The sequence below is a fragment of the Mugil cephalus genome, chromosome 12, assembly GCF_022458985.1.
Source record: "Mugil cephalus isolate CIBA_MC_2020 chromosome 12, CIBA_Mcephalus_1.1, whole genome shotgun sequence".
Taxonomy (NCBI): Eukaryota; Metazoa; Chordata; class Actinopteri; order Mugiliformes; family Mugilidae; genus Mugil; species Mugil cephalus.
In genome coordinates, this window is record NC_061781.1 from 26,304,328 (window position 1) to 26,331,427 (window position 27,100).

General features: G+C 41.3%; 3 protein-coding genes and 1 non-coding gene across 6 annotated transcripts in view; all 4 read right to left on the bottom strand.

Annotated features, from left to right (window-relative positions):
• spegb (striated muscle enriched protein kinase b) overlaps positions 1-12,308 on the bottom strand; it is a 32,950-nt gene extending 20,642 nt beyond the window's left edge. The window contains exons 1-4 of the mRNA XM_047601650.1: positions 11,224-12,308; positions 2,210-2,296; positions 1,788-1,848; positions 124-1,643 (exon numbers count right to left, since the gene is read on the bottom strand). Of these exons, the coding sequence (XP_047457606.1) occupies positions 124-1,643; positions 1,788-1,848; positions 2,210-2,296; positions 11,224-11,641 (2,086 nt within the window). The 5' untranslated portion in view covers positions 11,642-12,308. The remainder of the gene's footprint in view (positions 1-123; positions 1,644-1,787; positions 1,849-2,209; positions 2,297-11,223) is intronic.
• Positions 12,309-13,640: 1,332 nt separating this feature from the next.
• Positions 13,641-16,074, bottom strand: LOC125018060 (C-X-C chemokine receptor type 1-like). The gene is made up of 2 exons (XM_047601704.1): positions 15,586-16,074; positions 13,641-15,484 (listed from the first exon to the last, which is right to left on the bottom strand). The coding sequence occupies exons 1-2, from the start codon at positions 15,590-15,592 to the stop codon at positions 14,400-14,402; spliced, it is 1,092 nt and encodes a 363-aa protein (XP_047457660.1). The 5' UTR covers positions 15,593-16,074; the 3' UTR covers positions 13,641-14,399.
• A 1,938-nt stretch (positions 16,075-18,012) lies between these two features.
• nabp1a (nucleic acid binding protein 1a) lies at positions 18,013-25,728 on the bottom strand. 3 transcript variants are annotated; one of them, XM_047601736.1, is made up of 7 exons: positions 25,602-25,728; positions 25,047-25,121; positions 21,958-22,096; positions 21,782-21,853; positions 20,339-20,423; positions 20,061-20,130; positions 18,013-19,042 (listed from the first exon to the last, which is right to left on the bottom strand). In XM_047601736.1, the coding sequence occupies exons 2-7, from the start codon at positions 25,087-25,089 to the stop codon at positions 18,840-18,842; spliced, it is 612 nt and encodes a 203-aa protein (XP_047457692.1). In that variant the 5' UTR covers positions 25,090-25,121; positions 25,602-25,728; the 3' UTR covers positions 18,013-18,839. The 3 variants fall into 3 exon arrangements, with proteins under 3 accessions (XP_047457692.1, XP_047457691.1, XP_047457690.1); XM_047601735.1 differs by lacking the exons at positions 25,047-25,121; positions 25,602-25,728 and adding an exon at positions 22,940-23,731 and having other exon boundaries at positions 20,079-20,130; XM_047601734.1 differs by lacking the exons at positions 25,047-25,121; positions 25,602-25,728 and adding an exon at positions 22,940-23,728.
• On the bottom strand, positions 24,276-24,357 carry trnas-cga. Its single transcript has one exon. It is a non-coding gene; the product is annotated as a tRNA-Ser (tRNA).
• Positions 25,729-27,100: the final 1,372 nt, after the last annotated feature.

Below are 27,100 nucleotides of genomic sequence, written 5' to 3' on the forward strand. Positions count from 1 at the left end.
AAGAAAAAAAACATCCCAGTAAAGAATGAATCTCTGGTTAATGAAACATTTGAAGCGAGCAGACTGAAAATTCACTGACCTACAGAAAGCTTAACGAAAGTAGTCTTCTCAACCAACTCTTACCTAACTCTGGCGACATGGGTCTTGTGCGACGGTTCTTGCCTTTGGTCTTCTGCTGCTGTCCACTTGTAGTCACCTGTGGAGATTCCTTTGTCTTCGCAGGAACATCTTCCATTTTTTCATCTTCAACGATAATTGTAGGAATCTTAAGGCCTGGTTTGGATACCTCCTCTTCCATTTGGTCATCTACCGGAGTTACAGGTGTTCTTAGGGGTTTTTGAGGAGGTTGAGGAGTAAAGTCTTGCACGGCAACGGTTCTTTTTTGCACCAATGGGCTTTCAGGTCTGTTTTCAATTTTCCTCAGCGCCACTTCCACTGGTGTCTTTTTCGCTGTAGTTTCATCCTTTTGTGATGTTTGAACAGGAGATTCTTGGACGTGTGGTGGTTCTTGAATTCGAGATACCCGTTGTACAAGAGGACTTGGTGGCCTTCGCTCAACCTTGCGTAATGTCATTTCTGCAACATTTCTGCTCGGTGACTCGTCTCTTTGTTGCTGGTATAGTGCCGGTGATGATGATCGCTGGATGATTTCTGTGGCGGGACTGACTCTGTTTAATCCTCTCACCGACCGTTGTCCTGGTAAGTCAGATAACTGCATCGACTCAGGGGTGCCTGCGACTTCTCCAAATCTACTGATTGTTACAGGTGCTGAACCAGGGCCTGTCTTTTGAGGTAGGGGTTTCTGCTGTTCTTGTGGTGTTTGCTGCATTGGTTGCTGACCTTGTTCGTTTTCTCTCTGTTTCTTTTCCCACTGGACACGTTCCCTTTCTTGGAGCTTTTGTAGCACTTGCGGAGGAATAGGTTCAATTTTCCTGAAAGGTTGCCGCTGCTTTCCCTTCAGGGTGAGCTGTTCAGTTGAAAAAGATTTCTTCATATGAGGTTTTCCAACAAGTTTCTTAATGCGCTGGAGCTCTTCGGTGAACTTGTTTTCGATGTCTTGAACTTTTTGGGAGTAGCGTGGTTTCTCCTCCAAGGAAGCGGCTCTTTGTCTGAACATAGATCTACGCTCAGCAGCATCTTCTTTCAGAGCCTCCCTGAGATCTTCCCTTGAACTCTCTCTAGAAATTCCCAAACGGCTTCCTCCGTCATCTGAATCGACAGATCCGGCACGATTGAACCCTGCCCAGGATCTTCCAGAGATGGATCCTTCTGGAATATCAAGACTTCGCCTGCGTTCCTCTAAGCCACGGACCTTCTCAAATACCTTTGAGCTCGCCCTTGTAAGCTTTGGGGAAGGTCTGGAGGTGAATTCTTTCCGGGAGTACTCACTCAGGGGAGTCTGTGGTCGGGAGTCGTGGGTGGTACCTTGAGAAGTCGATTTTGGCTGCTTGACTTTTTCTTCAAACTCCCCAGGCACTGTGTCTTGGTAGTCAGTGGGGACAACAGTTTTCTTTAGCAGGCTGACAGGAGTGCTTGAACCAGAGCGACTTGGAATAGGAGAGGCAGGGGTTCGTTTGATCAGCCTTGGAGATGGATGTGGGAGGACTTGAGGACATTCTCTTGAAAATTCCAGCGACTGGTTCCTGAAGTAGAGGATTTGAAGCACAAAGTGTTGGAATCAGTAGACTGTTACTAATTCATCATCTGCCAAGTAGTGTGCCTTAGTTTAGATACAGTCGACACACAAAGTTCTAGCTGCTAAGGTGAGTTGTATGTTTCTCACTTGCCTGCTTGAGTGATCCTCATGTCCATGTGTTCTATTGTCATCTTCTTCACATTTGTCCATCACTGTATTTGATGTAAAAGAAGAGAACACTTGAGAAACTGCAAAGGATTGGCTATGAGGGTTCTCAGGGAGCTAGGTATTGGTGTTAATTAAGCAACAAGGCAGCTTTAAGGCTGCACTAATAAATATTTTACCTCTCTTTACCCCAAATTTCCATACCAATACTTTCTGCTATAACACATTGCCACACAGCCAATAAAGCCAATAATAGCAGTAAAATTATACCCATTTTATTTGTCATTAATGCCTATAAAAGTATCATATTTTATACTGTAGCAATTTTTAAAAGTGCTTTAAAACAAAACTGAAAGACAATCCGGAATATATAATATATAATTATACTACCAAAAAAGGAATGAATACCTTTAGGAACAGCCTGGTCCTCTACATCCCCACTATCTTCTTTGGTCTCAAATTGGCCTCCATCTTCATCCTCTGTTGTTTCAGAATCTGCAAACAGACAAACCATGGGAGAACATTTCTCACTGAATGTCATTTTAATTCGGTCAGGGGCGACTGAAATCCATCTACTAAAAGAAAGATCATTATTGATCTTGTGACACTAATGGAAAATTGTGTCCCTATAGAGGTAGTAGATGAGCCCCCGCTGTTTCTATAGGAACCAACTTGACTCTTCCACCATGTGTGGTGAACAACAACTGGATATTGCAACGCATGTCGTAGGTGACACATTTTAATTGGAGCACTTACAAATAAAAACAATTTCTGAGATTGGCTGTAGAATCTTACTTAGAAGCACCATGATTGATGCACAGTACGGGTTTTATGCCTTGCAGGAGGCGAAAATGTAATAAAATCAGACTCGTGTTCTCACACAATTAGGGAAGAATCCCAAGTGTGACAAAATGCGTAACCAAGATTTAATTAACTTTTGTTGCTTCATCACTTCTTCTGTTGAATGTACTAAATTCACTGTACTGTACAGGTACTAAATAATTATCTCATCATATCTGCAAATGAATATTAAGGAAGGGAATATATACACGTAATGTATCCAAAATACATTTGTCATTCAGTATTTTGGGAAATATTTCAGCTATCGCTTATTAAATGTGAAAATTTGTCCCAGCTTCTCTCAGTCTGAGTGAAAATTCAGTTGTCGGTAGGACTCAAAATAGAAAGCGCTTTTGAGTCATTGGCATCCCAGCAGCTCTCATGAGGTGTTTGCTTCCCAGTAGGTGGAATTACTTATATATATACAGTGGGGGAAATAAGTATTTGATCCCCTGCTGAATTTGTAAGTTTGCCCACTTCCATAGAAATGATCAGACTCTGGTTTTTATGGTTGTTTACTGGTTATGGGTATAGACAGAATATCAATCGAAAATGCATAAAAAACACACAATCTAAAAGTTATAAATTGTTATGTATTTTATTAAGGGAAATAAGTATTTGATCCCCAACAATTCACTTAGAATTCAGGCTCCTACAGATTGGCTGGTGCGCATGTGGCACACAGCTGTGCTCAGTCAACTAATTACCAATACTCCTGATCTTAACTCGTCATGTATATAAAGCACACCTGCTCTAAGAATCAGTTTCTTACATTCCAACTTCTACAGCACCATGGGCAAGACCAAAGAGCTGTCAAAAGATGTCAGGGACAAGATTGTAGACCTGCACAAGGCTGGTATAGGTTACAAAACCATCAGCAAAAGGCTTGGTGAGAAGGTGACAACTATTGGTGCCATTATTCGCAAGTGGAAGACCCATAAAAGGACCATCAACTGTCCTCGGTCTGGAGCTCCCCGCAAAATCTCGCCTCATGGAGTGAGGATGATGATGAGAAAGGTGAGGGAGCAGCCTAAAACAATACGGCAGGAGCTTGTTAATGATCTGGAAGCAGTTGGGACCTCCGTCACCAAGAAAACAGTTGGCAACACACTGCGCCGTTATGGATTGAACTCTTGCAGTGCCCGCAAGGTCCCCCTGCTCAAGAAGGCACATGTACAGGCCCGCCTTAAGTTTGCCAGTGAACATCTAAATGACTCAGAGAAGGCTTGGGAGAAAGTGCTGTGGTCTGACAAAACCAAAGTTGAGCTATTTGGCATTAACTCGGCCCGCCATGTTTGGAGGATGAAAAAACGTGAGTATGACCCAAAGAACACCATACCCACGGTTAAGCATGGAGGTGGAAACATCATGTTTTGGGGCTGTTTTTCAGCAAAGGGTACAGGGCAACTTCACCGCATTATGGGGCCAATGAATGCAGCCATGTACTGTAACATCTTGGACAAAAACCTTCTTTCCTCAGCAAGAACACTGAAGATGCCTCGTGGGTGGGTTTTCCAACATGACAATGACCCAAAACATACTGCCAGGACAACAAAGGAGTGGCTCAAGAAGAAGCATATTAAGGTCATGGAGTGGCCTAGTCAGTCTCCAGACCTTAACCCGATCGAAAACCTGTGGAGGGAGCTGAAGCTCCGAGTTTCCAAGAGGCAGCCAAGAAACTTGAAGGATTTAGAGACTGTCTGTAAAGATGAATGGGCCAAAATCCCTCCTGCGCTGTGTGCAAACCTGGTGACCAACTACAAGAAACGTCTCATCGCTGTGCTTGCCAACAAAGGTTTCTCTACAAAGTACTGACTTGTGTTGTGCTTGGGGATCAAATACTTATTTCCCTTAATAAAATACATAACAATTTATAACTTTTAGATTGTGTGTTTTTTATGCATTTTCAACTGATATTCTGTCTATACCCATAACCAGTAAACAACCATAAAAACCAGAGTCTGATCATTTCTATGGAAGTGGGCAAACTTACAAATTCAGCAGGGGATCAAATACTTATTTCCCCCACTGTATATATATATATATATAAAACAGAGGCTACGTGTTGTGCAGTAAAAGAACACAACAGGCTGTTATTGGTTGTCCTGATCGTGCTGAACGATTGTGGTCACAGTTTAAAACAAATTGTATGTTGTTCCCATGTGATGTATCCTAATGACCTAACTCCAGCTTGACAACTCACAATACATGTATTTACTTTTTCATGTTAACAGAAAGGACTGCATATTTTATTCTGTAGAACCAGCACAGTCTGCTGTATAGATGTATACACATTCTGCACTGCATGGAGCATATAGAAGGGAATTAGGCACTTGTTTACCTGTACCTATTTACATGAACACATACGAGGTCACACATGACATGTTACACATTCCTCCCAATCAGCTAAAAAAGTTAAAGGCAGTAATACAACAAATGTAGCAATGCACTAGAAAAGGTAAAGACCAAGGAGACAGAAAACGCATGTAAGTTAAAAATGTCTGAAAATGAAAAGAAAGACATGGACTTTGGTGAGAAGTACTGAATGCAACATAACCACACAACATTTGATTATGATCAAATTGGCCTCAACCTAAAATAACTAGACACAAGTTAACTGGCTTGTCAGGCCTATGGTAGTGTTACACTGTATGTGGTATCACATCAACAACTACTGTCCCAGGATATTTTAGTTCATAACCCTGTAACTCTGCAAACAAACAAGAGAACAGCGTAGCTAATGTTCCAGTTCTAGTACTGAAGTTTGTCGTTGAGGTCAGCCTCACTGAAATGTTCAGTCGTCTCTCATCATCCCTTTGAGGGTTGAGTGCATATAACAATAAAGAAGCCCTACGTCCTTACTAACGCCAGCCTGTGAAACATCGCAGCCCTGTTTAGTGAAACTTTCTGTAATTGCTAAAGTTATTTCAAAGCTGTGGATGTGCTTTTTTTTCAGAATTACCGGTTTAATTTGAAGATGATTATATCTCACAGTGACACAGATCCTTTTCAATTAAATGTCTGAAGTCTCGCTCCAGCTCCTTAAGGCGCTGCCACTGAGTTTAACATCGTCAGCTACAAACATCCAGTTGTTGAGTGATGATAAAATCTTCCTCTTTACGTTTCAGCTGCTATATTTTACAGTGCAGTAACGTCCCTCATGTAGAGAAGCCAGTGCAGAATAAAAACAAGGATAAATTAAAACAGCACTTGCCTGATCTTTTCTTTGGTCTGATTGTTTTTCATGGCCACTGCTCGTTTGTCCACCACAGGTATTTTTTGTCTTGGCTTGCATTCAGCAGCAGGGTATTCCCTGAGACACCCCGGGGTTTCCGAGCCATCACTACACGCCTCACTACGGATATTCTATTTGAAGACATCAGCTATTTGGATGTAAAAGCTTCAGCCTGTTATATAATGTAACTCTGCAGACGTACAGGTAAAAGATTCTCACTCAAACGCAAAGAAATACTGAAGGCACTTCGGTCCATTATGTAACAAACAAGTCTCAGCAGTTCCTCTGAGAGAATCTGTTTCTGAAAAGCACAGAGAATAAAGCATCCGCAGGTGGAAACGACTGTCGAATGGATATCATCCACTCTGAGGGAGCCCCCCCCCCACCTGTCCACACAATAGCCAGCGACAGCGTGAGTATCTTCTCCTGTTGTGCATCCACCCCCCCAGTACACACCGATAGGTGGAAAAAGCAGTGGGAGTGATCCAGCCCTCTTGAGATCAGTGTTCTACAGCACTGCTTGACATTTTTAATTTTCCCCTTCCTCCCCATATGTCTCTGTCTTATTCTGCTGCTGGTGTAATGAGCCGACGTGCTGTCGCGAGGAATCGCTGCAACAACTACAGAGACCACCTCACTCCTCTGCATTGCTGGTACACTATTCGCTCTCACAGCGAATGAGCTTCAGGCTGCTCACACAAGACGAACTCACTGCTCTGCTAATAAAACACAAGCACACGACTGTAAATACTACACTTTGGATGGCTCAGAGAAACAGCTGCTGCACGTAGAATCCTACTGTGCACAGGATAAAATAACTGTGACTAAATTCAGAAATAAACCCACGTTTAAAAAAAGACTTACAGTGCATATATTAAGTTACATACATAAGCATTGATATAAAGGATCTAATGGTTGCAGCTACAAATGCAAATGAAATGTAGGAACCCTGTTCATGAAGGCATAAACCTGCACATAGATAGATAGATAGATAGATAGATAGATAGATAGATAGATAGATAGATTAACATCACATCGTGATGACTAGAAGTTGCAGCCACAGCTGGGTGACTATGGCACAGTAGGTGGAGTGACTGAGTAACTGAGGGTTAGTGGATCATGTGTGTGAATGAGCATGTTCTTGTAAAAACACTTTGAGCAGCAGTGAGTTGAAATGCATTGTGTGAAAATAGGAGCATTCACCAGCGTGTTATTAGTTTTTTTTTTTTTACAGGCTATGTACTGGATGAAGGGAGAGACATTCACCTACCAAAACATTGGGTAGAAAAGTGAAAAGAAATCCATTCTAATACAAAGTCCTGCAGTAACTCCCCCTTCGTGACCGTTCTCATTTTACTGTTCAGTTTACTGTGGGTTGAAACGAGGGGCGGGGGGGTCCAACTGGATGATGAGGCGTCGTTAAACTGGACTGAATCAAACACTAAAAGGATTTCTGTTAGTTAACGCAGCCCACTGACTAAAGTGGGATCATCAAAATAATAGAAACATGTCAACATCATACGAATCAATAGCACAACAAAGCACAGACTAAAATCTGTTGAGAACACATCATACTCCAGGTAAAGGTCTGTGGGCCCATCAAATCCTCTGGGCTTCATGCAGTGACGGACAGAACAGTAACACAGTGGAACTGATTATTGTTGTCTCAACAAAGCGACTCTGGTTAGTTGGATGATTATCCAGCTGCATGATGCATCTGTATCTGCTGCAGCCTAATGACAGCTCTCAGTTATTTGAAGCAAACGTTACTATAACCACCATGAAGACAAGATTCAGTGCAGGGCTGTTAGATTTACTTTATCACTAGTGTCCGTATTTTCTTATTTTTTTTTTCATAATTTAAATTTAGTTTCTAATTCTGTGTTTTATCTTTTCTCATGTCTGCGCACAGCACAGTTTGTAAATAAAGATCGACTGATTGATACATAATGAACTGGCCAGTGAGTGTATGTCCCAGTCTGTGAAGTTTTTTGGCTTCTTTTAGGGACTTTGGTTTGAAGATGTTTTAATTTTATGCCGCTCTCTTCTTCTGAAAATGCCACAAAAAAACTATGACACAGATGAAACGTCACTGCATACCTGGCATCTGTAATTTTGTATATAAAATGAATGAAGTAAAGGCCAAATTAGACTCCTGCGCTATCAGTGGTCAAATCAACACTTATCAAACAAATAAATACGAGCTTAGACAAAAGAAAACTCTCAATAAAATCTGTGTTCTGCTCAACGTGGACTGAAGGCCAGAGAGAAGACGCAGGTTTTCAACAGTGATAAGATGGCAACTGGTTCCAGACAGGATTAATAATGAAACTCTGACTGTTTCAGCCATGTTCACTCATTGCTATACTCTTCTCTATTTTTATATGAGCCGTGTTTATTATGTTCTACATACAGTGAGATTTGAAGATTTTAGCTATAAAGACATGCACATACCTCCTTCTTCGTTTATTTCGATTCCGTGTCCATTAAAAACAAATCACTCAATCTACTTTTTGAAGCCACAGGGCGATAAAGGGGATTTCCACCGTGTGACTGTGGCTCCACCTGTTCACTCACATTCAGGGTCCGATGTGAAGCCAACACGGTGAGGAAACTATCCAGACACGCTGGACACGGGGCCCAGTCACACTGCGTGGTGACATCTAAGGTTCCCACATTTAGGCCCTGCCAAGGCCTAAGACCGGCTCTATATGTTTATTCATGAAATCCCTTTCCTGCTGTTACTGTGTCTTTGTGCTTGTTTTGGACCGTTTGCTTCAGTCTCACAGTGCTTCGCTTTACTTCCTGAAACACGGTTCAAAATGAGAGTTCTGTATTTGTTGGATGTGTCAATAGACAAATGTTTGCCAACTCAAAAGGAAATAACCTCGACGTTCAGGCACAGATGCCTCCAAATGTGCCAAAAAGAAATATTTAAGGCAAGTTGAATCATATATAAGGATCAGGATGACAGAGAATTAGCACCTGCTCAACACACTGTGCTTTAACAGCTTAAACATTAACGTTTCACTAAAATGCTGTGATGAAGCTGTGCACCACCTTCCACAAACACACAATGGGTCCAACTAGCTGTCGCCTGTGGTGAAGATGTTTTTGTCAGGAGAAGGGAGAGATGAGATTAAAGCTAAAAGAAAGATAAATGTTGGGATTCTGTTCATTGGGCTGAAGCACATACAGATGAATGCTATTTGTGTTTGTGTATTCAGATTCAGATTTGGATTCTAATCGGGGCCTTTACCTGATCACTGGAGGAAGAGGAGGGGAGGGGGGGTCACACAGGGCTGGGCTAAAATTAGCTGTGATGTCTTCCTGTGTAACAGGAGAAATGTTGGCCTGCTAACATCACAAAAATCTAAGGCCTGGCACATTCCACTGTATAAATAACTAGGGAGAGTTGGTGGACAAGCGGGGCGGGACAGGGAGACATTTTCAAAGATGGAGAGGGAGGGAAAGAGTCCAGGCTGTTGGACTGAGTGATGGAACAGCTGTGGAAAGCAGGAGAGAGCTGAACCAAACTGAAGGTTAAAATGGAGCGTCGGAAGAAGACTACCTACATGAAACAGCATGTACAGGACATGTGCAACCTCTGAAAGTTGAAGAGTTTAAGTGAAACTGAAACAATTAAGTTTCACTTAAAGAACGTCAATAACAAAACGAATTATCTGAAGGCAAGTAGCTTTGCAAAATATGGTCCGAAAACCCCAGAGGAAGTCTGAAGCTGAGAAAAAAATCCCTTTTAACAGGAAGAAACCTTAAACACAACCAAAGAGAGAGGAACCAGATGAACATCCATCTGTCATAGATACAAACATCTGACTAGAATCTGATGACGATGCAAATACAACATATAGCTGATGAGGTTACAGGACAGTACATCTCCATACTTGTGTCCTGCAACCTGCCAATGATGCCTCTTATATTCAATACCAGACTGACTGATGTGCGGCTATTTACATGAAACCACTTCTTTCGTAATGTGATTAGTGTGGACATGATTAAACCGTGTAAAACAAGTGTGGTGAAATAGCACTTCTCTTCCTGCGTATTTCTAAACATGGTGGCTGCCCTGATGGATACATGCAATACAAGGTGTCGACACAGTGGCAGAGCCCTTAAAAATGAAAGCACCTGTTTAGACAGATCGATAGATCATCACATTTGCACACATCTTAACCTTTTATTACCTAGTTTTCATCCGGCCCTTGCACAAAGAATCCTGTTGCATGACATCCTAAGAAATACGTGCGCAAGCAGACAAATGATTATGTGAAACCGACTGAACTGAAACCAGCATGGATCCGTCTTGACATCTTTGTACAAGCAAATGCACGCCATATTTATTCTATTTGCAGGAAAAAGCAACACTACACTTCCCACTACACGCTCCTGCTGAGACTTGCAGAACAAAGACCAAGTGCTGGAGCTGATACATGAAGGCCACACATGAGGCGATGCTGATGTCATTTTTCAAAGCAGCTGGGGTGGTGAGAGCACTCAGGTGAGCTGAATTTAGACCAGAGCTGGGGATGGTAGTAAAAAAAGAGGTTTTGTAGATCCGAATGCTGTGACGTCCTTCTGCGCATCCTTGGTTAGACACTGAGGCACCTCAACACACTCAGGAACTAACATCTGTCAAAAGCACTCGTTTCCAAAATGTGTGGTGGACATTTAAAGATTCCACCATGTGCTAATTTTACCACATGCGACAAACAACATCCTGTTGTAACTGAATAGAATATTTAGATAAAAACAATATGTGTAAAACAAATCTGCCATTTGATGTGGATTTTATACAGAAATACATCGTGTTTGTGTACTGCACACATCGTATGTACATGTAAATATATGCTTTAATAAAATGTATTTTAACTTGTACTCTGTTTTACCTTTATTTGGTGCATCATCTGATAAATAAAGTAAAATGAAGAAAAGTAAAATGATTCAGCCTGATGAAGTACTTACAGTAAGTTATAGTTCAAGTATTATTTGTATAATCATCATTTCATACTGGAGCTAAAGGAGCTGGAGGTTGGACCTATCACTTATCTGGGGGTTGGGCCTTTTGGATGACGAGGCCATTTTCACTGAGCGTTGTGATGTTGTGATGATGATACATTCATCACATCATGCAGACAATGACGGTTTCTGACAGTCTAATCCTGTGACGCACTTATATTGGATTATTATAGTGGAAGTATCTTGAAGTCTGTAGTAGTTCTGCACTTAATTGGATACTACTTATTTTAAAAGTGTGATGGTTTTTAAATACCTGAAAGAGACAATCTCATTCTTGCAGGTAAAACTTGAAATGCACTTTTGACATTACCTTCACCCAGATCCAAGACAGCCAGCACAGCGCTGCTCCGAGCTTCTCCCAGGTGATTATTGGCAATGCAGGTGTAGAGTCCAGCATCATTGGGTTTGCAGTCCCTTATCCAGAGCCCTCCGTACTCTTGGTTCTCCATGTTGACCAGGTCCTCGTTGTGGTACCAGTAGAGCGAAGGCTGGGGGTCTCCAGCCACCGTCACCTTGAGGCGGATGTCACAACCCGTCCCCACGGCGGCGTTCCTCATTTTGCGTACGAAAACGGGTGGAGACGGGGTGGGATAACCGGCTCCCCGAAGTTCTGGGACAACTCGCTCCGGGCTCGCTTTGGACCGTTTTGGGGGGATGACGGGACTCGGTGGTGCCACTGCTTCATCGGCCCCTTTTTTCAAGGTCATTTGCACCTCACTTTTTCTCATGGTTCAACTATTTGCTTAGCTCCTCCGGTGACTTCTGTAACTCCTGTAACTGTCTACCTGGACTGTATTTGAATGACACTAGGTGGGCCCTCGTGTAGTGTTCTCAAACTAAATCCAGTCAGGGCCTTCGAGTCTAAGAACAGGGTTTACATATATTTTTGAACACGACCTAATCTGCAAGTTTCTTTTAATAAAGAAAAATGAACATATTAGAAACATATCTGCGATGCTAATTCGCCTCTGCTTGTTGTTCTCTGACCTCAGCTGTTGCTCGAAGAAGAAACAGAAATTGTCGATCGCCGTGTAATTAGGCAGATAGAGATAGCTTCCACTCTCCTGCCCAGAGGTATTTTTAGGGCAAGACCCAACGGATCATGTTGCATTACCAGCTCCCTTGACTTGTCTCTTGGAAGTGACGGCCCTGCTTCTCCCCCTCCTTTTCCTGATGTTCTCTGACTTTTCAGTCTTTTTTAACCTTTCCCCACGAGTGTGCAACGTCTCCGCAAAACATAGTGTGCAAGTCTTCCGAGATCTGTTGAGTGTAATCATCAAGTCCTGCCCGACAAGCTGCACAGTTCACCCCTCACTCCATGTCCCATGAGTTAAACCACCCTATTCTTGATCTCCCCCTACCTCTGCCCGTCAGTCTGAAGGGGGAAATGACAGCCACAGCCGAGCAAGTCTCACAGTGACAGCTGCATGGCCATGCGCCTGCCCACTCATTGCTAAGCTCCCGCCCCCGTGTCATTTTTAGCCAAGTTAAGGTCAGTAGAACATGTGAGATGGTGCACCACTTGTAGCATAAAGGAGGGGGGTGGTTGGTATAGAAGGGCCAACGTCATCGCAGAGACGTGTTAGCAACCAAGAGGCAGTAAGTGACAGTCGTGTCGCATCAAGCAGAGCCGAGCTCACAAGCAAAAATGACAACGGCATTGACATTTGGACTATCGTGATCTTATGAATGCTCATGTTCTTGAAAAGCACAAACATCTAGTAATCTGGTACTGAGAATTACACCGATCAGCCACAACAAGAACATGTAAGACTCTGAAAATGAGACAGGCAAGATTTGTCTAGATCAAGGATATTAAACAGTAATGAATGTCTAACATTTTAACCAAATCATTGACCGTCTCTGTAGCAGTGTAGCTGATGTTCACATCCTGTTCCTGCCGTCCATGGGGCTCGTGAATGTCTTGCCTGTTTACCTGCTTTTCTAGTTTTTACATAATGAAACCCATTTTTCTGTTAACCCCCAGAGAGACCCAGTGTCCTCGTATGGGGACGTTACTTTTTAGGCCTGTTGCAGCTTATTGTGCTTCATTTAAGGAGACACTGTTGTCGGCCATGTACTGGTAGTGAAGGGTCAATATGCTTGTTTATTTATTCTTATTAACTTTTGTAGTTTGACATCACATGAAAATTTGACAAATTCACAAATACTCGTTTGAGGATGTTGGGATTGTTTCCAGTTCTGCTTTTGCATTAAAATAAACTGTTTTATATTCTGGTTCACACTGGTGACTTAAATTGTTATATACAGTGAAATAATCCCTGTGTTAACATAATCTTTTTCAAAAACAAAGATGATGCTTATTTTTTATACTTCTGTGTCCTGCTAATCCCAAATACACAAAGATCTTAACGTTTAGATGCATTCCAGACGAATGCCTGTGTCTCAGGAGGTTAAATATCAAATAAAAGATGATGATTACGCCCACAGTGTTAATGTCGAAGCAGTTTTTATTTCATAGTTCCTTGTGTTTTTGTTGTGTATTGTGGGTTTTTACTATAGTCTATAGCACTTTCAGAGTTTTAATGAAAAGTGGTTTATGAAAAAGTTATTATTGTCATGTGGATGATGTCGTCATGTCTTACTAAACAAAAGAATTTACTTCTGCTTTTTTTTCTCGAAGCAAACTGAAAGAAGAAGAGAAACGTAAAAGACTCTGGAGGCGTCTTCTATCAGCGGTTCAATGACAAACAAGACAGCAGGCTGTTTTTGATTTTTATTTAATTATTTCGAATACAGATAAAAAACAATACATGAATAAGTATGAAAAAAATATTTAGTCAAATATACACAAAGTCTTATAAAATCTAAAATCTTATAAACATTTATATGGATTTATTACTGTACATAATATATGAAACACATTCCACCATTTAACACTAAACATTAAACAGAGCCTCAATGTGAGTCCTGGTCTGCATAGACATATATATATTTTTGGTGAAATATATTTACACTTGAAACTTAATTTTGACACACGTGACTCACATGTCCTGGTTGGTTTGGTGTCATCGCTATTAACTGGTGTATCCGGCAAATGCAGTTTATTTTTGGGACACAGACTTCTGGTATTTTAAAAAAGAAACCAGGCAACAATTCCCCATTTTTTGAGCCACTGTGATCTGACTTCGTGTATCTTAAGATTTAGAAGAAGAAGCACAGTTCACAAAGAAGCAAATACATAAATACAGTAATTCTTTAGGCTCAGCCACTGATATATAAACTCATCCGGCAAGTCATAGTAACATACATGCAAGCAGCATTTCCGTGGTGTACACCGACTGCATCGAAACCAAAGTTAAATAAGTCAAGGGAGAAAAGTACAACAGCATACTTACAACTCTGGTTGTGTTTACGACTCATGTGTAGAGAACCATCAAAACTAACTTAGTTGCCCTTCAGTTGATAGAGCAGAACTCTGATGAGATGGATTTATCAGAACTGCTGAAATGTCTTTTGGCATCCTCACATGAACGTGGACGTGATTTCTGATGACATCGAGGACCTGCTGCTTCTCGACACCGACGCTCTCTCCAGCATGCCCACCTTCCTCATCATCTGCAGCAGCTTCCTTCTGAATTTCTCACCCACAAAAGCATACAGCACCGGGTTTACACAGCTGTGAAGCAGGCCCAGACTTTGGGTGGCAAACATGGCTTTATCCACCGCTATCCTCGCTGGGCACTGGTAGGGCACGATCTTTGCCCTGAAGAAGGTGTCTGCCATCACTGCGATGTGGTACGGAGTCCAACACAGCAGGAAGGCCACCACCACGCACACGATCACTCTCATGGCTCGCTGTCGCTGAAATCCCCCACGGATGTGAAGGAGGCGCTCGATAGTTGTTCCATAACAGAACAGCATGATGCCCAAAGGGATAATGAAACCCAACACGTGCCGAAAAACTCTGGTGGCCAGTCGCCACTCGTCGGCAGAGCTGGGATCATATTGTTGAGCACACATTACGTGAGTGGAGTTTGAAGAAGAAAAGGAAGAACTGAAGAACCCTGGCAGAGACAGAAGTGCTCCAACAGCCCAGACGCCGCCGCAAACTCCCCAACTGACCCGCTGGCGGTCAGCCCTCCGGGCCTCCGTAGCTCGTACGATCACCATGTAACGGTCCACACTGATGCAAGTCAGGAAGAGAATGCTGGAGTAGAAGCTTAGTTCTTGGAGGATCGTGACGATTTTGCACATGGCATCTCCAAACACCCAGCCCAGCAAAACAGAGGTGGCTGAGAATGGCAGGGTGACGGCCACCAGGAGGTCTGCAACTGCCAGGTGGAGGAGGTAGAGGTCAGAGGGACGCAGCGACTGGCTGTTTGAGCCAATCACCAGCCCCACGATCAGATTTCCAGGAATGGCCAACAGAAAGATGAGGACGTAAAACACAGTGACGGCAATCGCCACAGGGTCTGGGACGGACAGAGCGGCACATGGCTGCGTTGCAAGGTCTATGGTAAACTCGGTGTAGTTGTAATTGTAAGTTATGTTGAGTTCGTCATAAATAAGGCCAAAGTCATCAATTAACAAAAGGGACTGGTTTGGATCTGAGGAAAGAAGATAAAGATAAAATACATCAAATGAATAAAACCGTATTTGCTAATTTGCTTACATAACAAAAGGTCATTTTATGGATGGAAATACTCACCAGTCATTGTGTTGTCTTCTTAGGGCAGACACTGATTGTGTGTTGAGAGAACAAGGAACACACACTGTGTTTGTCTTTATACCCCTCCCACCAGCTCTGTCCTGACCGCCCCATACGCACACAATTCGACTTGCTCAAGAATTCAAACAAGAAGCTGTTTCCTCTCCCATTTAGATCGATGTGGTAGATGCAAACATGCAGTCGTCTTTATATTTTGTGTTTAAAGTTATACATATATATGTATGTATATGTATATATTTATATGTATATATATATCTGTATTGCTTTCTTTTTTAAGCCTATACTGACGTTATGTTTACATATCTGCACTAGCTATTTTTAATTCCCCTTATTCATTCCTCAGTGCTTCCCCCAAAACAAACCCAAGCCAAGGTCTGAATCTGGAGTCATGGGATATGCTGTCACACTTTATGCTAAATCGAAAGAGAAACCATTGGTTTGTGAGGCTCATGACAGAAAAATAAAACACTGGATGGATGGACTACACAAAGAAAATAGAAAGGGAAATAAACAGTTAATTGAGTTTTGCGTGTCCTGCATTTATAAAGAGGAGAAATATAAAATATTTGCAACACGTTTATGACTCTGATTATTATCCATTCAAAGACAAAAAATAACATCAGCTGACTGGACACTGGTGACACCCATGAGCAGAAAGTGAAATATCATTGTGACTGAACACTGCTGCTGCTGCTGAGAGGAAGTTCCCAGCTCATGACATGCATCTCTGTTGACACATGAGTGTCTAGCATCACATTTCCTGCCACACTTCTCATGTGCCCCAACATCCAGTGTCACAAGCTTTCATTATAAGCAGCAGTGGAAGAACACAAACATGTTTTGGACATAGAATTTACAGCATCGTGGGACTGCTGTGTTGCAAGTATAAACCTCCAAAAGAAAAAAGAAAAAAAAAAAAAAAAAGACACAATCCAGTGTCAAATGAATGTAGACAAAAACAAATGACTTAGCACTGATGCCTCACAGCAACAAGCAGGTTGTGGGTTCTAATCAATCAGTTGACTGGGGCCTTTCTGTGTGGAGTTCCTACTACTGGGTGTTCACCTAAACAAGAAACTGGACTGGACACACAATAGTCAAAGTCCAAAGTCATCTCCACCTACTGAGAAGACTGAGGTGTTTTATAGTGTGCAGGTCACTGGTCAGGACTTTACGTGACTGAGTGGTGGCTGCTGCCATCCTGCATGCAGTGATGTGCTGAACAGTCCTGGACTGATCTCTGGACTCCATGGAGGAGGTGGATGAATCTGCATCAGAGTGTAGCTGCATCCACGGCGCAAGAGGCAACGCTACTGCAGGTCCTTCATCCCAACGACACCCGTCTGAGGCAACAATGACACAAATAAATCAGCTTTTTTTGCACGTTTTGTATCTTACACTGTAGAATGTTTTGCCTGCTTGTCCTGTCTGTGACTGGCCTTCCCACTTTTAAAACCCACCTTTTTACCGCAGCCTTTGGCTGAGTCGCCTGTTTTGAGCTTTTATTTGTATTTAATTTACTGTTTTACTTTGGTTGTTATTTCATCTTGTTACACACTTTGGTTGGCCTTAGCCTTTTAAATGTGCTTTATAAATAAAAGTGACAGTGATATATTCTTTTTTTGTATATTTTTTCAAATCCATTATTATTTTATATATATATATATATATATTCTTGTCCAATTCCACACTGCTGTGACAAGGACATTCCCTGTATGTGGGATAAATATGTTCTGTGTCTGCATGTGTTCTCCGATTGGCTGACATTGGGCTCCAGCCTCCCAACCACCCACCAGAGGACAAGAGGTCATAGAGGATGAGAATGAGACACCACTCATTTATCATTGCCATCATTGCATGGCATGTGCAGCTCCAGAGACCCCTCACCCTTTAAAAGGAGGGTGGGTTATGATGGTTAAGCTCCATGTGCTCTGAAAGCTTTAGAATAAAAATGCTCCTGTCTCCAGTGTTTCAGAGTTAGTCCTCATAAAGAAGAAGTACAAGTGTGTCAAAAGTGAAATGGGGCAACTTTGACGTCTAGAGGGAAAAATATTTACGTGCTTGGTGCAACAGAGGATGTGAATAAACAGTGGGACGTGATGTTTGCAACACGCTGCTTCAAAAGAACACACTTCTTCTGAAAAGGAAGGAAGCTCAATAAAATATCACCACTTCCACTTGTGCTCCAGTCATTTGACCACAGCTTGTTTTCTGTAGGAGATGAAGTGTGGCCGACACTAGATGGTGCAATAGAACAGAACCTAAAACGTCTGAATGAGAGCAGAACATGTGGAACGGCTACTTCTTCTAATGTCCTGGTGTCGAGTTTTTAGCAGTTAAAGAAATAATCTTTGCACTGAAGGATCTAATGTGTTCACATTACAACACAAAGTAGCTTAAGGGCAGTTTACCAAACATGACATACATTTTATTGACATTAATAGTAATGTAAGTTCCCGAACAGACCACAGAAATCAAGATGTGGCAGCAAAATTACTCTGGAGATTAATCAGTGAACCATTCGCGCCAGAATTTAAGCAGCGCCTCCTCGATAAACGGTAAAAAAAATAAAATAAATCAAATATCAGCCATTATCAAAAAGTCCAAACTAACACCTTCCTATTCACACTCTCACTTTTCACTTTTGGGTAGAGTCTGGTTAAGAGGGACGACCCTGACGAATTTCACTTGGGCATCGAGTTCAACTTAAGGACACAAAAAAAAAAAAAAAGAAAAAGAAAAAGCAGAAACTGATTTATGATTTCAAAATGACAGCCATACCTCAACATAAATTAAGAGAAGAAAGTGCATCAAGTGTTCAAGTAGGGTGTATAGTTTCATAGAACGGGAGAGGAGAAGGGGTCAGGTTGGTGTGTGAGGGAGGTAACACTGGCACAGAACAGGGAAGTTGCAAAAAAGATAGAGGACAAGGACTGAGGACGACCAAAGCTCAACCGCCAGATCTGATCTGTTCAAGAAGCCCTGATAATAGTGCATCAAGTGGGAGATCATAATCACACTGTGCTGCTTACAGAGAGACCTACGCGCACTATGCATGACAAACAACACATTTAACCATGTTAGCCTGCAGATGCAGGTAGTCCCATATAATTCATGATTTTGGAAGCCAATGCAGGCTGTGATGAGGAGGGGGGGGGGCGGAGGTTAAGATGGGGCGGGGGGAACAGGGATGTCCATAGTCCACCCACATGATCGCCCCCCTAAGCCCGGTTTCATCTTTTGGCACGTCGTGGGTCCCTGCCGTTGCTAATGGTAACTGAAGACTTTGTGCCTGCTGGGGGCGCAGCAGCAGTAACTGGGGGGCCTCCGTTTCCAGGGGACCGGCCGTTGGGTCGCCCGACGTTCCCGAAGGCAGAGTCTCGGGGGGCAACAGGCGGCGGGTTGTTGTTGGCAAATGGAGGCATGGCACCGTTTCCTGTGGGTTGACAAATACAAGAAAGAGCTCACAGAAAAGCAGGTATTTCTTGAGCTTTTCTTCAGAGGTTTGCGAAGTACTGCTGCGGAATAAATCGCGTGGATTCCATGAAATTACAATGAACGCAAAAGCTTATTACAAAAACCCATTAGAACCACAGACTATGTAAAAACGGACGGTGGAACAGCTCCTCTAACGTTAAGCTAAAGTAGAGCTCCACCCCTTTCCATGTTAGTGGGCGGGACTTGGGGCCAAACCTAAATAACATGTTGAATAATTTTTATTCAAAGATGGTTTGTGTCATCTTAGAAAGTTAATATAACATTGAAAAATCTTCAAGTGACATTTTTTTTGGTTCTGTTCATTTTAGAAACAGGATGTGACATAATGGCGACCACCAGTTGCCATGCCAACCCCTCAGAAAAAAGTTCCCATGGAACCATGAGAGTTGTAAAAACTGTCTTTATAAATAAATCCAACACGTCCTTGTAGCTGGTGGAGGTAGAGCAGAGCGTGGTACTAATTAAACATAAGTTCGATATCGTGGCTCCGCCCTCTGACCCTACTGATCAGACTCTGACTCCAAAGTCGCTCATATCCCCTGGAAAATAGTGTCAGTTGGACCAATAAGAGGAAGCGGAGACGGGGCGCGTCCACATTTACATACAGACTATGATTAGAACAAAGATAATGTTAATGTAATCACCAACGCCTGTGCTTTACAAAATGCTTTGCATTGGCTTCACAAAAAGCTCAATCACAATGTGGTGACGTCAAAGAAAGTCAAGAGATGAGATGTCGTATTTCATATGTTAAATAATAATATTTTCCCTTAATCTGCTCTACAGAAAATAAAAATCTGTTAATGTAAATGTAACTTGTCAAGCTTTGTTTAGTTTTATAACTACACCACCAGCACTCGCTAGTTGTTTTGCTATGACACCACTCAAGTCTAGGCCACTATTCCAAAGAACATGCTCAACCCTGCAGTCATTTGCATGAAGTAAAATATACCAACCTGGTGGGGCGGGTGTACCTGAATTCTGATTGGGCGGAGAGTTTCCCCTCTGGTTCTGGTCAGGTTTACCCTGTGAGCAGGAGAGTGCCACCGTTAACACAACTGTACCACAACCTGCACCTTTAAACAGGCTAAAAAAAAACCTTTTACAACACAAATAAATGTCCCATAAATGAGCACGGCTGGAGATAATTGGATTTCTCAGTGAGAATATTATGACCATGCACTTGCACCCACCACAGTGGAGATGACACAGGTTGTGAATGTGTGTTACTCACAGACTTGTTCTGCTGGTTGGCTTGGGCGAGAAGCTCAGGGTTTGGTTCGCTGAAATTGGGCACTTCTGAATACACCATGCAAAACCTAGGAAGACAATATGTTTCTTACATTTTAACTCCTGGAACGATGTATGTGGTCGTGACAAAGGTCTCAGGTATAATTCCATTAATAATACAATAATTCACACAGAGTAAAAACTAGTGTAACTATAAATATAGTGATTTACATTAAGAAGAAAACACATAGTTGTCAGATTGCTTGTATTTAACTCAATGTCAGTAACATTAATGATAAAGTTGCATCGTGTTCTTAACCTCCCCATCATCTCTGACCTCATTCAATGTCTCCAAATATATGATTAACATCATTTTTTCTTCTTGCTTCATATTTTATGACTTTTCCTAAAGTCTTTTCAATTTGAGTCCAGGCTCTTTTAGCTGTATATTAAAAGATACCAACACTTTTGCACATGTTATGCTGATTTGGAATGATACTGAGGTCGCTATAACATTTTATAATCTTCAGAAAGCTTTAGGGCTTTAACCTTTTATGCTGTGTAGTTTACTCATCATACATGTAAAGATTTTGAAAAGCAGACTTCTAAACCTTCTTGGTGCTTTATCTCTCTGCCTTCTCTAAATGTAAGAATGCGTCCGAGACAGAGGACACTGTCGAGGTGAGATAATGAGACAACCTCCTCCGATGACAATGAGACCCTCCTGTTGTCTCTCAAATGCCAGTAAACACACTATGTTCCAAAAATGGAAATATGTTATGGTCCAGCTCCCTCACTTAAACAACTTAGAGCTGCTAATAGCATCAAACTGGTTCCAGGCCACAACAGATAAACTATCAGCCACATCCAAGACATCAAATCAGCATTTGAGCTCTTCAGAACACCATCAATGAGAAAGGATATACTTGAGGTGATAAATTTAGAGTGTGGAGGGAGGCGTTTGGATAAACTTGGACGTGACCCACTTGCAAGCCTACATTAGGTAGCTCATGTTGGGAGGAGTGTATAAATTAGAAAGAAAAAAAAAGCTGCCGCAAGTTCTGGGCCTGGACACAATAAATGTTATTATTCTTGATAAAAATATGTGTTATAGACAACACGAATATGTCCTCAGAAATGATATAAAGTCACTTAAGCTAATCTCTTTCCAAAGTGAAGGTCAATCAGTGAGATTTTATGGTGTTCTACATATTTCTCCAGTCATGTAGCAGGTGATATGTTTTATTTAAAGAGTTATTTAGGTAGTCAACACACAAACATCAAGTACCTGACGCATAAACCTGGGTAATTATTTTAGTTCCATCCATTTTTTGGAGGTTTAAATTGCTGTTGCTGTGTGTAACTTATAAAAGGTGTTGGTAAATTTGAAGGTGTTCCAGTCAAGCACTTTATCCAAGTACAAACAGAAACGTGACCAGCTACTCACTCTCCGATCTTCTGAAGATCCCCTCCTCTCCCAGTGTACAGGGTCAGGCAGCCTTTCCATATAGATGCATAGCTAACACAGACATCACAGGAGAACACGGTACTGGTTAGTAAATCAACTGAGCACATGCACTTTTTTTTTAATTATTATTATTCTTATTGTCATCAGTTTCTTACCCTCTGGTCAGCTTGATGATGTCCCCGGGCTGAATGAGGCTGCCCAGTTCATCCCATACTGAGATGGCTATGCTCCCGCTCTTGTCTGCCACCTTGCACGACCGCACCTCATGGCCATCTTTCGTTTTAGTTACTCGTCCTGAGAGAACAAAGTTAAGTCAGGGTTTCTGCAGGTTTGAACAAGTAAAAATTTAAGACATTTTAAGGCCATCAACGGTTAAATTTAAAATCCACACCAAATTACTTTCAACATAACAAAACATTCAACTAACATTCAAATAACATTGTCATTCAACTATCAGCTCAGGACATCGCTTGGGTGGGCTCAACTAATGAGGAACATGTAACGATGTATATTGTTATATGCTACCGTGCAATGACAATAAAGACTCTAATCTAATCTAATCTAATCTAATCTAATCTAATCTAATCTAATCTAAAAATCTAATCATAATAGGTCGGGGACAGAGGGGGTCACACTGCAAATGAAGCAGTAACAAATGGATGTAAGAATTTAAGACTTAAGAGCAGTCAAAGCATGTGTCAGGTGGTGGGATGATCAATACAATAGTAATTTTGTATTAATACAAACATTTAGTCCTATAGATAGATAGATAGATAGATGGATGGATATGGTCCAAAGAGGGTCTTACTGCAGATAAAATAGTAAATGGATGTAAGGATTTAAGACTTGACTCAATGTAATTTAAGATCTGATTTTTTAAATCAAATTTTAGACTTTTTAAAAGTCCAAGGAAAAAAAACAATGGCAAAACACACATAATCTGGGTCAATCGCAATCCAAAACATAAATGACTTTATTGCCAAGTATATGTTTCCATACACGTACACACACACATACATATAAATAAATAAATCAAAGCCTCTGTTGATGGCAGTTTACCGTAACTTTACTACATTACTCACTACACTGGTTGATTTAAGTAAATAACAAGAAACACACACTTAGTCACACACTTACCGATTTCCAAAACGATGAATACGATATTCAAATTTTTCGACCCAGGCTTCACGTCCTTTATCAAAAACAGAGCCTCGTTTGAAGGGGCTGCCATTGTTTCAAGTCTCTTGTGGGGAAAATAAAATGATAATAAAACCCACTAACGTTACTGGTTCTCTTCCCGTCTATTAAACTCAGGGCTGCTACCGCGTTAGCTTCAACTCAGCTAACCGACTAGCCTGTTGCTAAGTGAACCTTACTTCACACACTTAAGTTATTTTTTGTCTTGTAATCGTTTATAACCCAGTGTTTAAGGGCTCGGCTTCTTAATATAGTCGACCACGATGAAATTAACAACATAGACGTGTGTTTCAGTGGAGGCAAGAGTGGAAATGTAACTATACACTAGCCGTGTCTTAGCTACCTTCTTTTAGCTTCAAGGTACGAGTCTTTTGGCGTATTTCGTCATAATGGCAGCTGCATTCTTCACATAATATTAGTCAGAAGTTTGATATAGTGTAGGCTATGTATTGCAAACTGCATGGAGATAACCGTACAAGTATAAGGAACTGTTAGCTTTGTTAGCGCCAATGCTTTGTTATATATTTGTCTATATCTAGCTGTCTTGGACTCGTATAACGATGCAGTATTCCGGAAAACTTATATCAGATGCCCTGTATGTATCTCACCAAAGAACATCAAAGCCACAAAGCACTATTATTTAAAAAATAAAATAAAAAACTGTACAAACTGGTCACTACACGGCCTCTTTCAACAATGCCCCCAAAACTACGTCAACGTGCACACACGCTACTGGTCTTGGCCGGTTCCATTACCCTTCAAAGGGAAGGGGTCCGAGTGTAAAAAAAATAAATAATTAAAAATGTTGTGGGTATTATACGAGATACTTAGAATTATCATTGTTCTCAGTATATTGTAGCACCAAATGTACTGAGACAATTTGCCGCTTGTTTGCAGTTAAGGAAGAAAACGGATATTTATTTGGTTGTGGCGGTGATGGTTTGTACCAGTTTGATTCCCTTTACAAACAACGCGAGAATAGGGTGCACATGAGCCTTTAAAATAAACTGAATTTAGAGTCGTGATATTTTTTCTCACTAAAGTCGTACAGTTCATAGATTTAGTTATCTTTATGTTTTCTCTTCTATTATTTTCCATCTGTTTGCTTGTAGAAGTCATTGAAGTGGCTGGTACCAAACAAACATTTAAATGACTTGCAATCATCATTTATATGCTCTTGTGAAACACGGTCCAATGTGTGTCGTGTATTTAAAGCTCATGTTTCATTCACAAACGGAGTGGATCTGAGTTTTTAGGTTAAAAAAAAATAAAAAATCGTCACGAACAGGATTCGAACCTGTGCGGGGAAACCCCATTGGATTTCGAGTCCAACGCCTTAACCTCTCGGCCACCGTGACTATACTCAAAAATGCCCAATTAGGAGCTTATGTAGGCATTTGATGTACAGTGAGTCACTGCAGACAGTCGTAGAATAAGGAGTACGTCCGGACTTTCCTCATCTTAAAAGCCACATGCTCTTAGAGGTTTGTGTGTCTCTGCTTTTCCCTTCCTGCAACAGATCATTCAGGTGAGATACAACATGTTTCTCTGCTATTCTACAGTCAGTGCATCAAGTTAAATTACATCTTTTCATTTTCCCCACCAACCAGCAGTTTTCTCATTTTCACCCTTTAACCCCCTGAGATCCCGTGTCCTCATATGGGCACGTTAAGCTTTAGGTTTGTGGCAGCTTCTTATTCTGCTTCATTTACACTTTTGTCCTCATAACTATTTACCAGTTGGTGTAAAAAAAACATGATAGCGGTCAGTTCAGTGGATTCATTCTGCAGCCGATCACGTAACAAAAGAGCAAAAATGTACAAAACCTCATCAAATCTTAAAGTCGTAAGTTATTAACTTTTCTAGTTTAAAATGACATGCAAACATGACAAATTCTATCAACAGTAACAGCCACAACTTCGCTAATTAGCAAATACTCGTTTGAGGACATTGGGATTTCATTATTCTATCTTTTCACAGCCATGCTCAGGTTTATATTTTGTTGCATACTGATCCCAAATACCTTGGAGAAATTAAAAATGCTTACCAAAGTAAAGCTCAGGTCTCAGGAGGATAAACAGGAGGCCCATAATGATGAGCACTGTTTGCAGGGCCGCTCCACCTAATTCAGTAGAGAGTTAGCACAGAGTAAACGTATTAAATTACAACCAAAAACAAGTAATAAGAATAAAAATAAAAATAAATAACCTGCTGCAGCTTGCATTTTCATCACTTGGCTACTGAATTTCAGCACAGTTTCAAACCTGATAAGACAGCAGGACTAAGCACCAGCAGCAGCAACTGCGTCAGTGGTCGCACAGTTGTTAATACTAGTTTGGACTATGGTAAAAATACATTTTCAACTCGACCAAACATAATAATGACGTGATGAAACTGAAATAAAACACCAAATCAGACCGGACATGCAGGCAGAGATGATAACTGTGCAGAAAACTAATGAAAACTCATGACAAACATAAACAGCGCAGATGCAGTGCGCATTAAACACGGTGAAGCAGAAAAATGTGCTAGCGAGCTAGCGCAAATAAAACGTCTTCACACAAAACGGCGTAATGAAAAAAATGGCACAACCTAATGTTACCTTTATATTGCAACTTCCTCTTTTCCTCCTCGTTTCTTCTCTTTCGGGCTCGCACGGCCTTTACATCTCGTAAATAAGAAAAACCTCACCTGCCTGTGACCTGAGCTCTGCTCCGTCTGACCCCGAGGTCTCACCCGTCATGTGACTCAGCAGCGCCACATTTTAGGGACAATCATTGATTATTTATTTGTTAACATTTGTCATTTTCAAGAGAGAACACGCAAAGGAGGGCGACTGGGCACAGAAAAACATTTTTATTTTTTATTTTTATGGTTTTCAATTATAGTTTTTTCCTCGAGGCCAAGGGTGTCTGGCGGCGCCCCTCCAGCAGGTGGCGCTCTAGGCGACCGCCTATATCGCCTATGCCAAGAGTCGGCCCTGACTGTGGGATAATGTGCAAGGTCAGACAACAGCATAGTGAAGGAAGCAAACAATTTTGCAAGAACCACACCATCCATGCTGCATCTCAGCAAGCTGCCGTCACCTGGCTCGTCATAAATAAAGGTTCAAGAACCTGTGAAAACTTTTACAACTGTCTCCGTGCAACAGTGGGTGGGAGGCTTCTCCCACTACGCTGGAGGACTGAGAGGTTCAGGAGGTCCTTTGCCCCCACAGCCATCACACTGTACAAGGCCACTGTTTAAATGCTTTAAGTCTAATTTGTAAATTGTTCAACTGTACATAGTTTTCACACAGTAATTCATATTAACATGCTGGTACAGCCCATACATATATATACTCCCACATATATCTACATATTTCTCTTGCACTGTAGATTGTGGTGATTTTGTTGGTGTGTTATGTTGATGCCTGTGTATGTTTGTGGACAAGCTACTGGACACTTGAATTTCCCAGGGGATGAATAAAGTATTTTATAAAGTATTCTATTCTATAGTCAGCAGATTGGATTTTGGAATTTTTAAATTAACAGATGGCTGGCGATGTGAAAGCAAGCAATGTAGGATTGAGTCAGTTTCAGTTTAGCCCTACAGTTGCCATCTGTGCATGTGAAGAAGAAGAAGCAGAAGAAGAAGAAGAAGAAGAAGAAGAAGAAGTCCCTAACTGACACGATTGACTGTATATGAGTGACACTAGTGACACCTACTGAACATCCTAGTGCAGACGTGTCACCAATCAAACTTAATTAGACTTAGACTTAATGATATGTCCATTACTTTGCCTTTAAATTTGTTATTAAGGGAAACTGCCTTGAAGAAGTATATAAATGTTAATATTAAATCTTACCTGTAGAGCGGATTCAGAGATGTTTTCAGGTTTGTGGTCATTAATGTGTCTTTAGAGAACCACTGATCAGAAAAAGAAGGTTCATCTGAACTACATCAACTATCTGGCTGTTAACAGACACTAGTTAAAGTCTAAGGTGAGAAAACTCAATTATCTTTGTTTTATCTTTATCACCATAATTAGACCAATAATATATAATTGTACAAGAACAAACACATAAAAACTAACAGCCGTCACTTTTTAAAACAGGATGT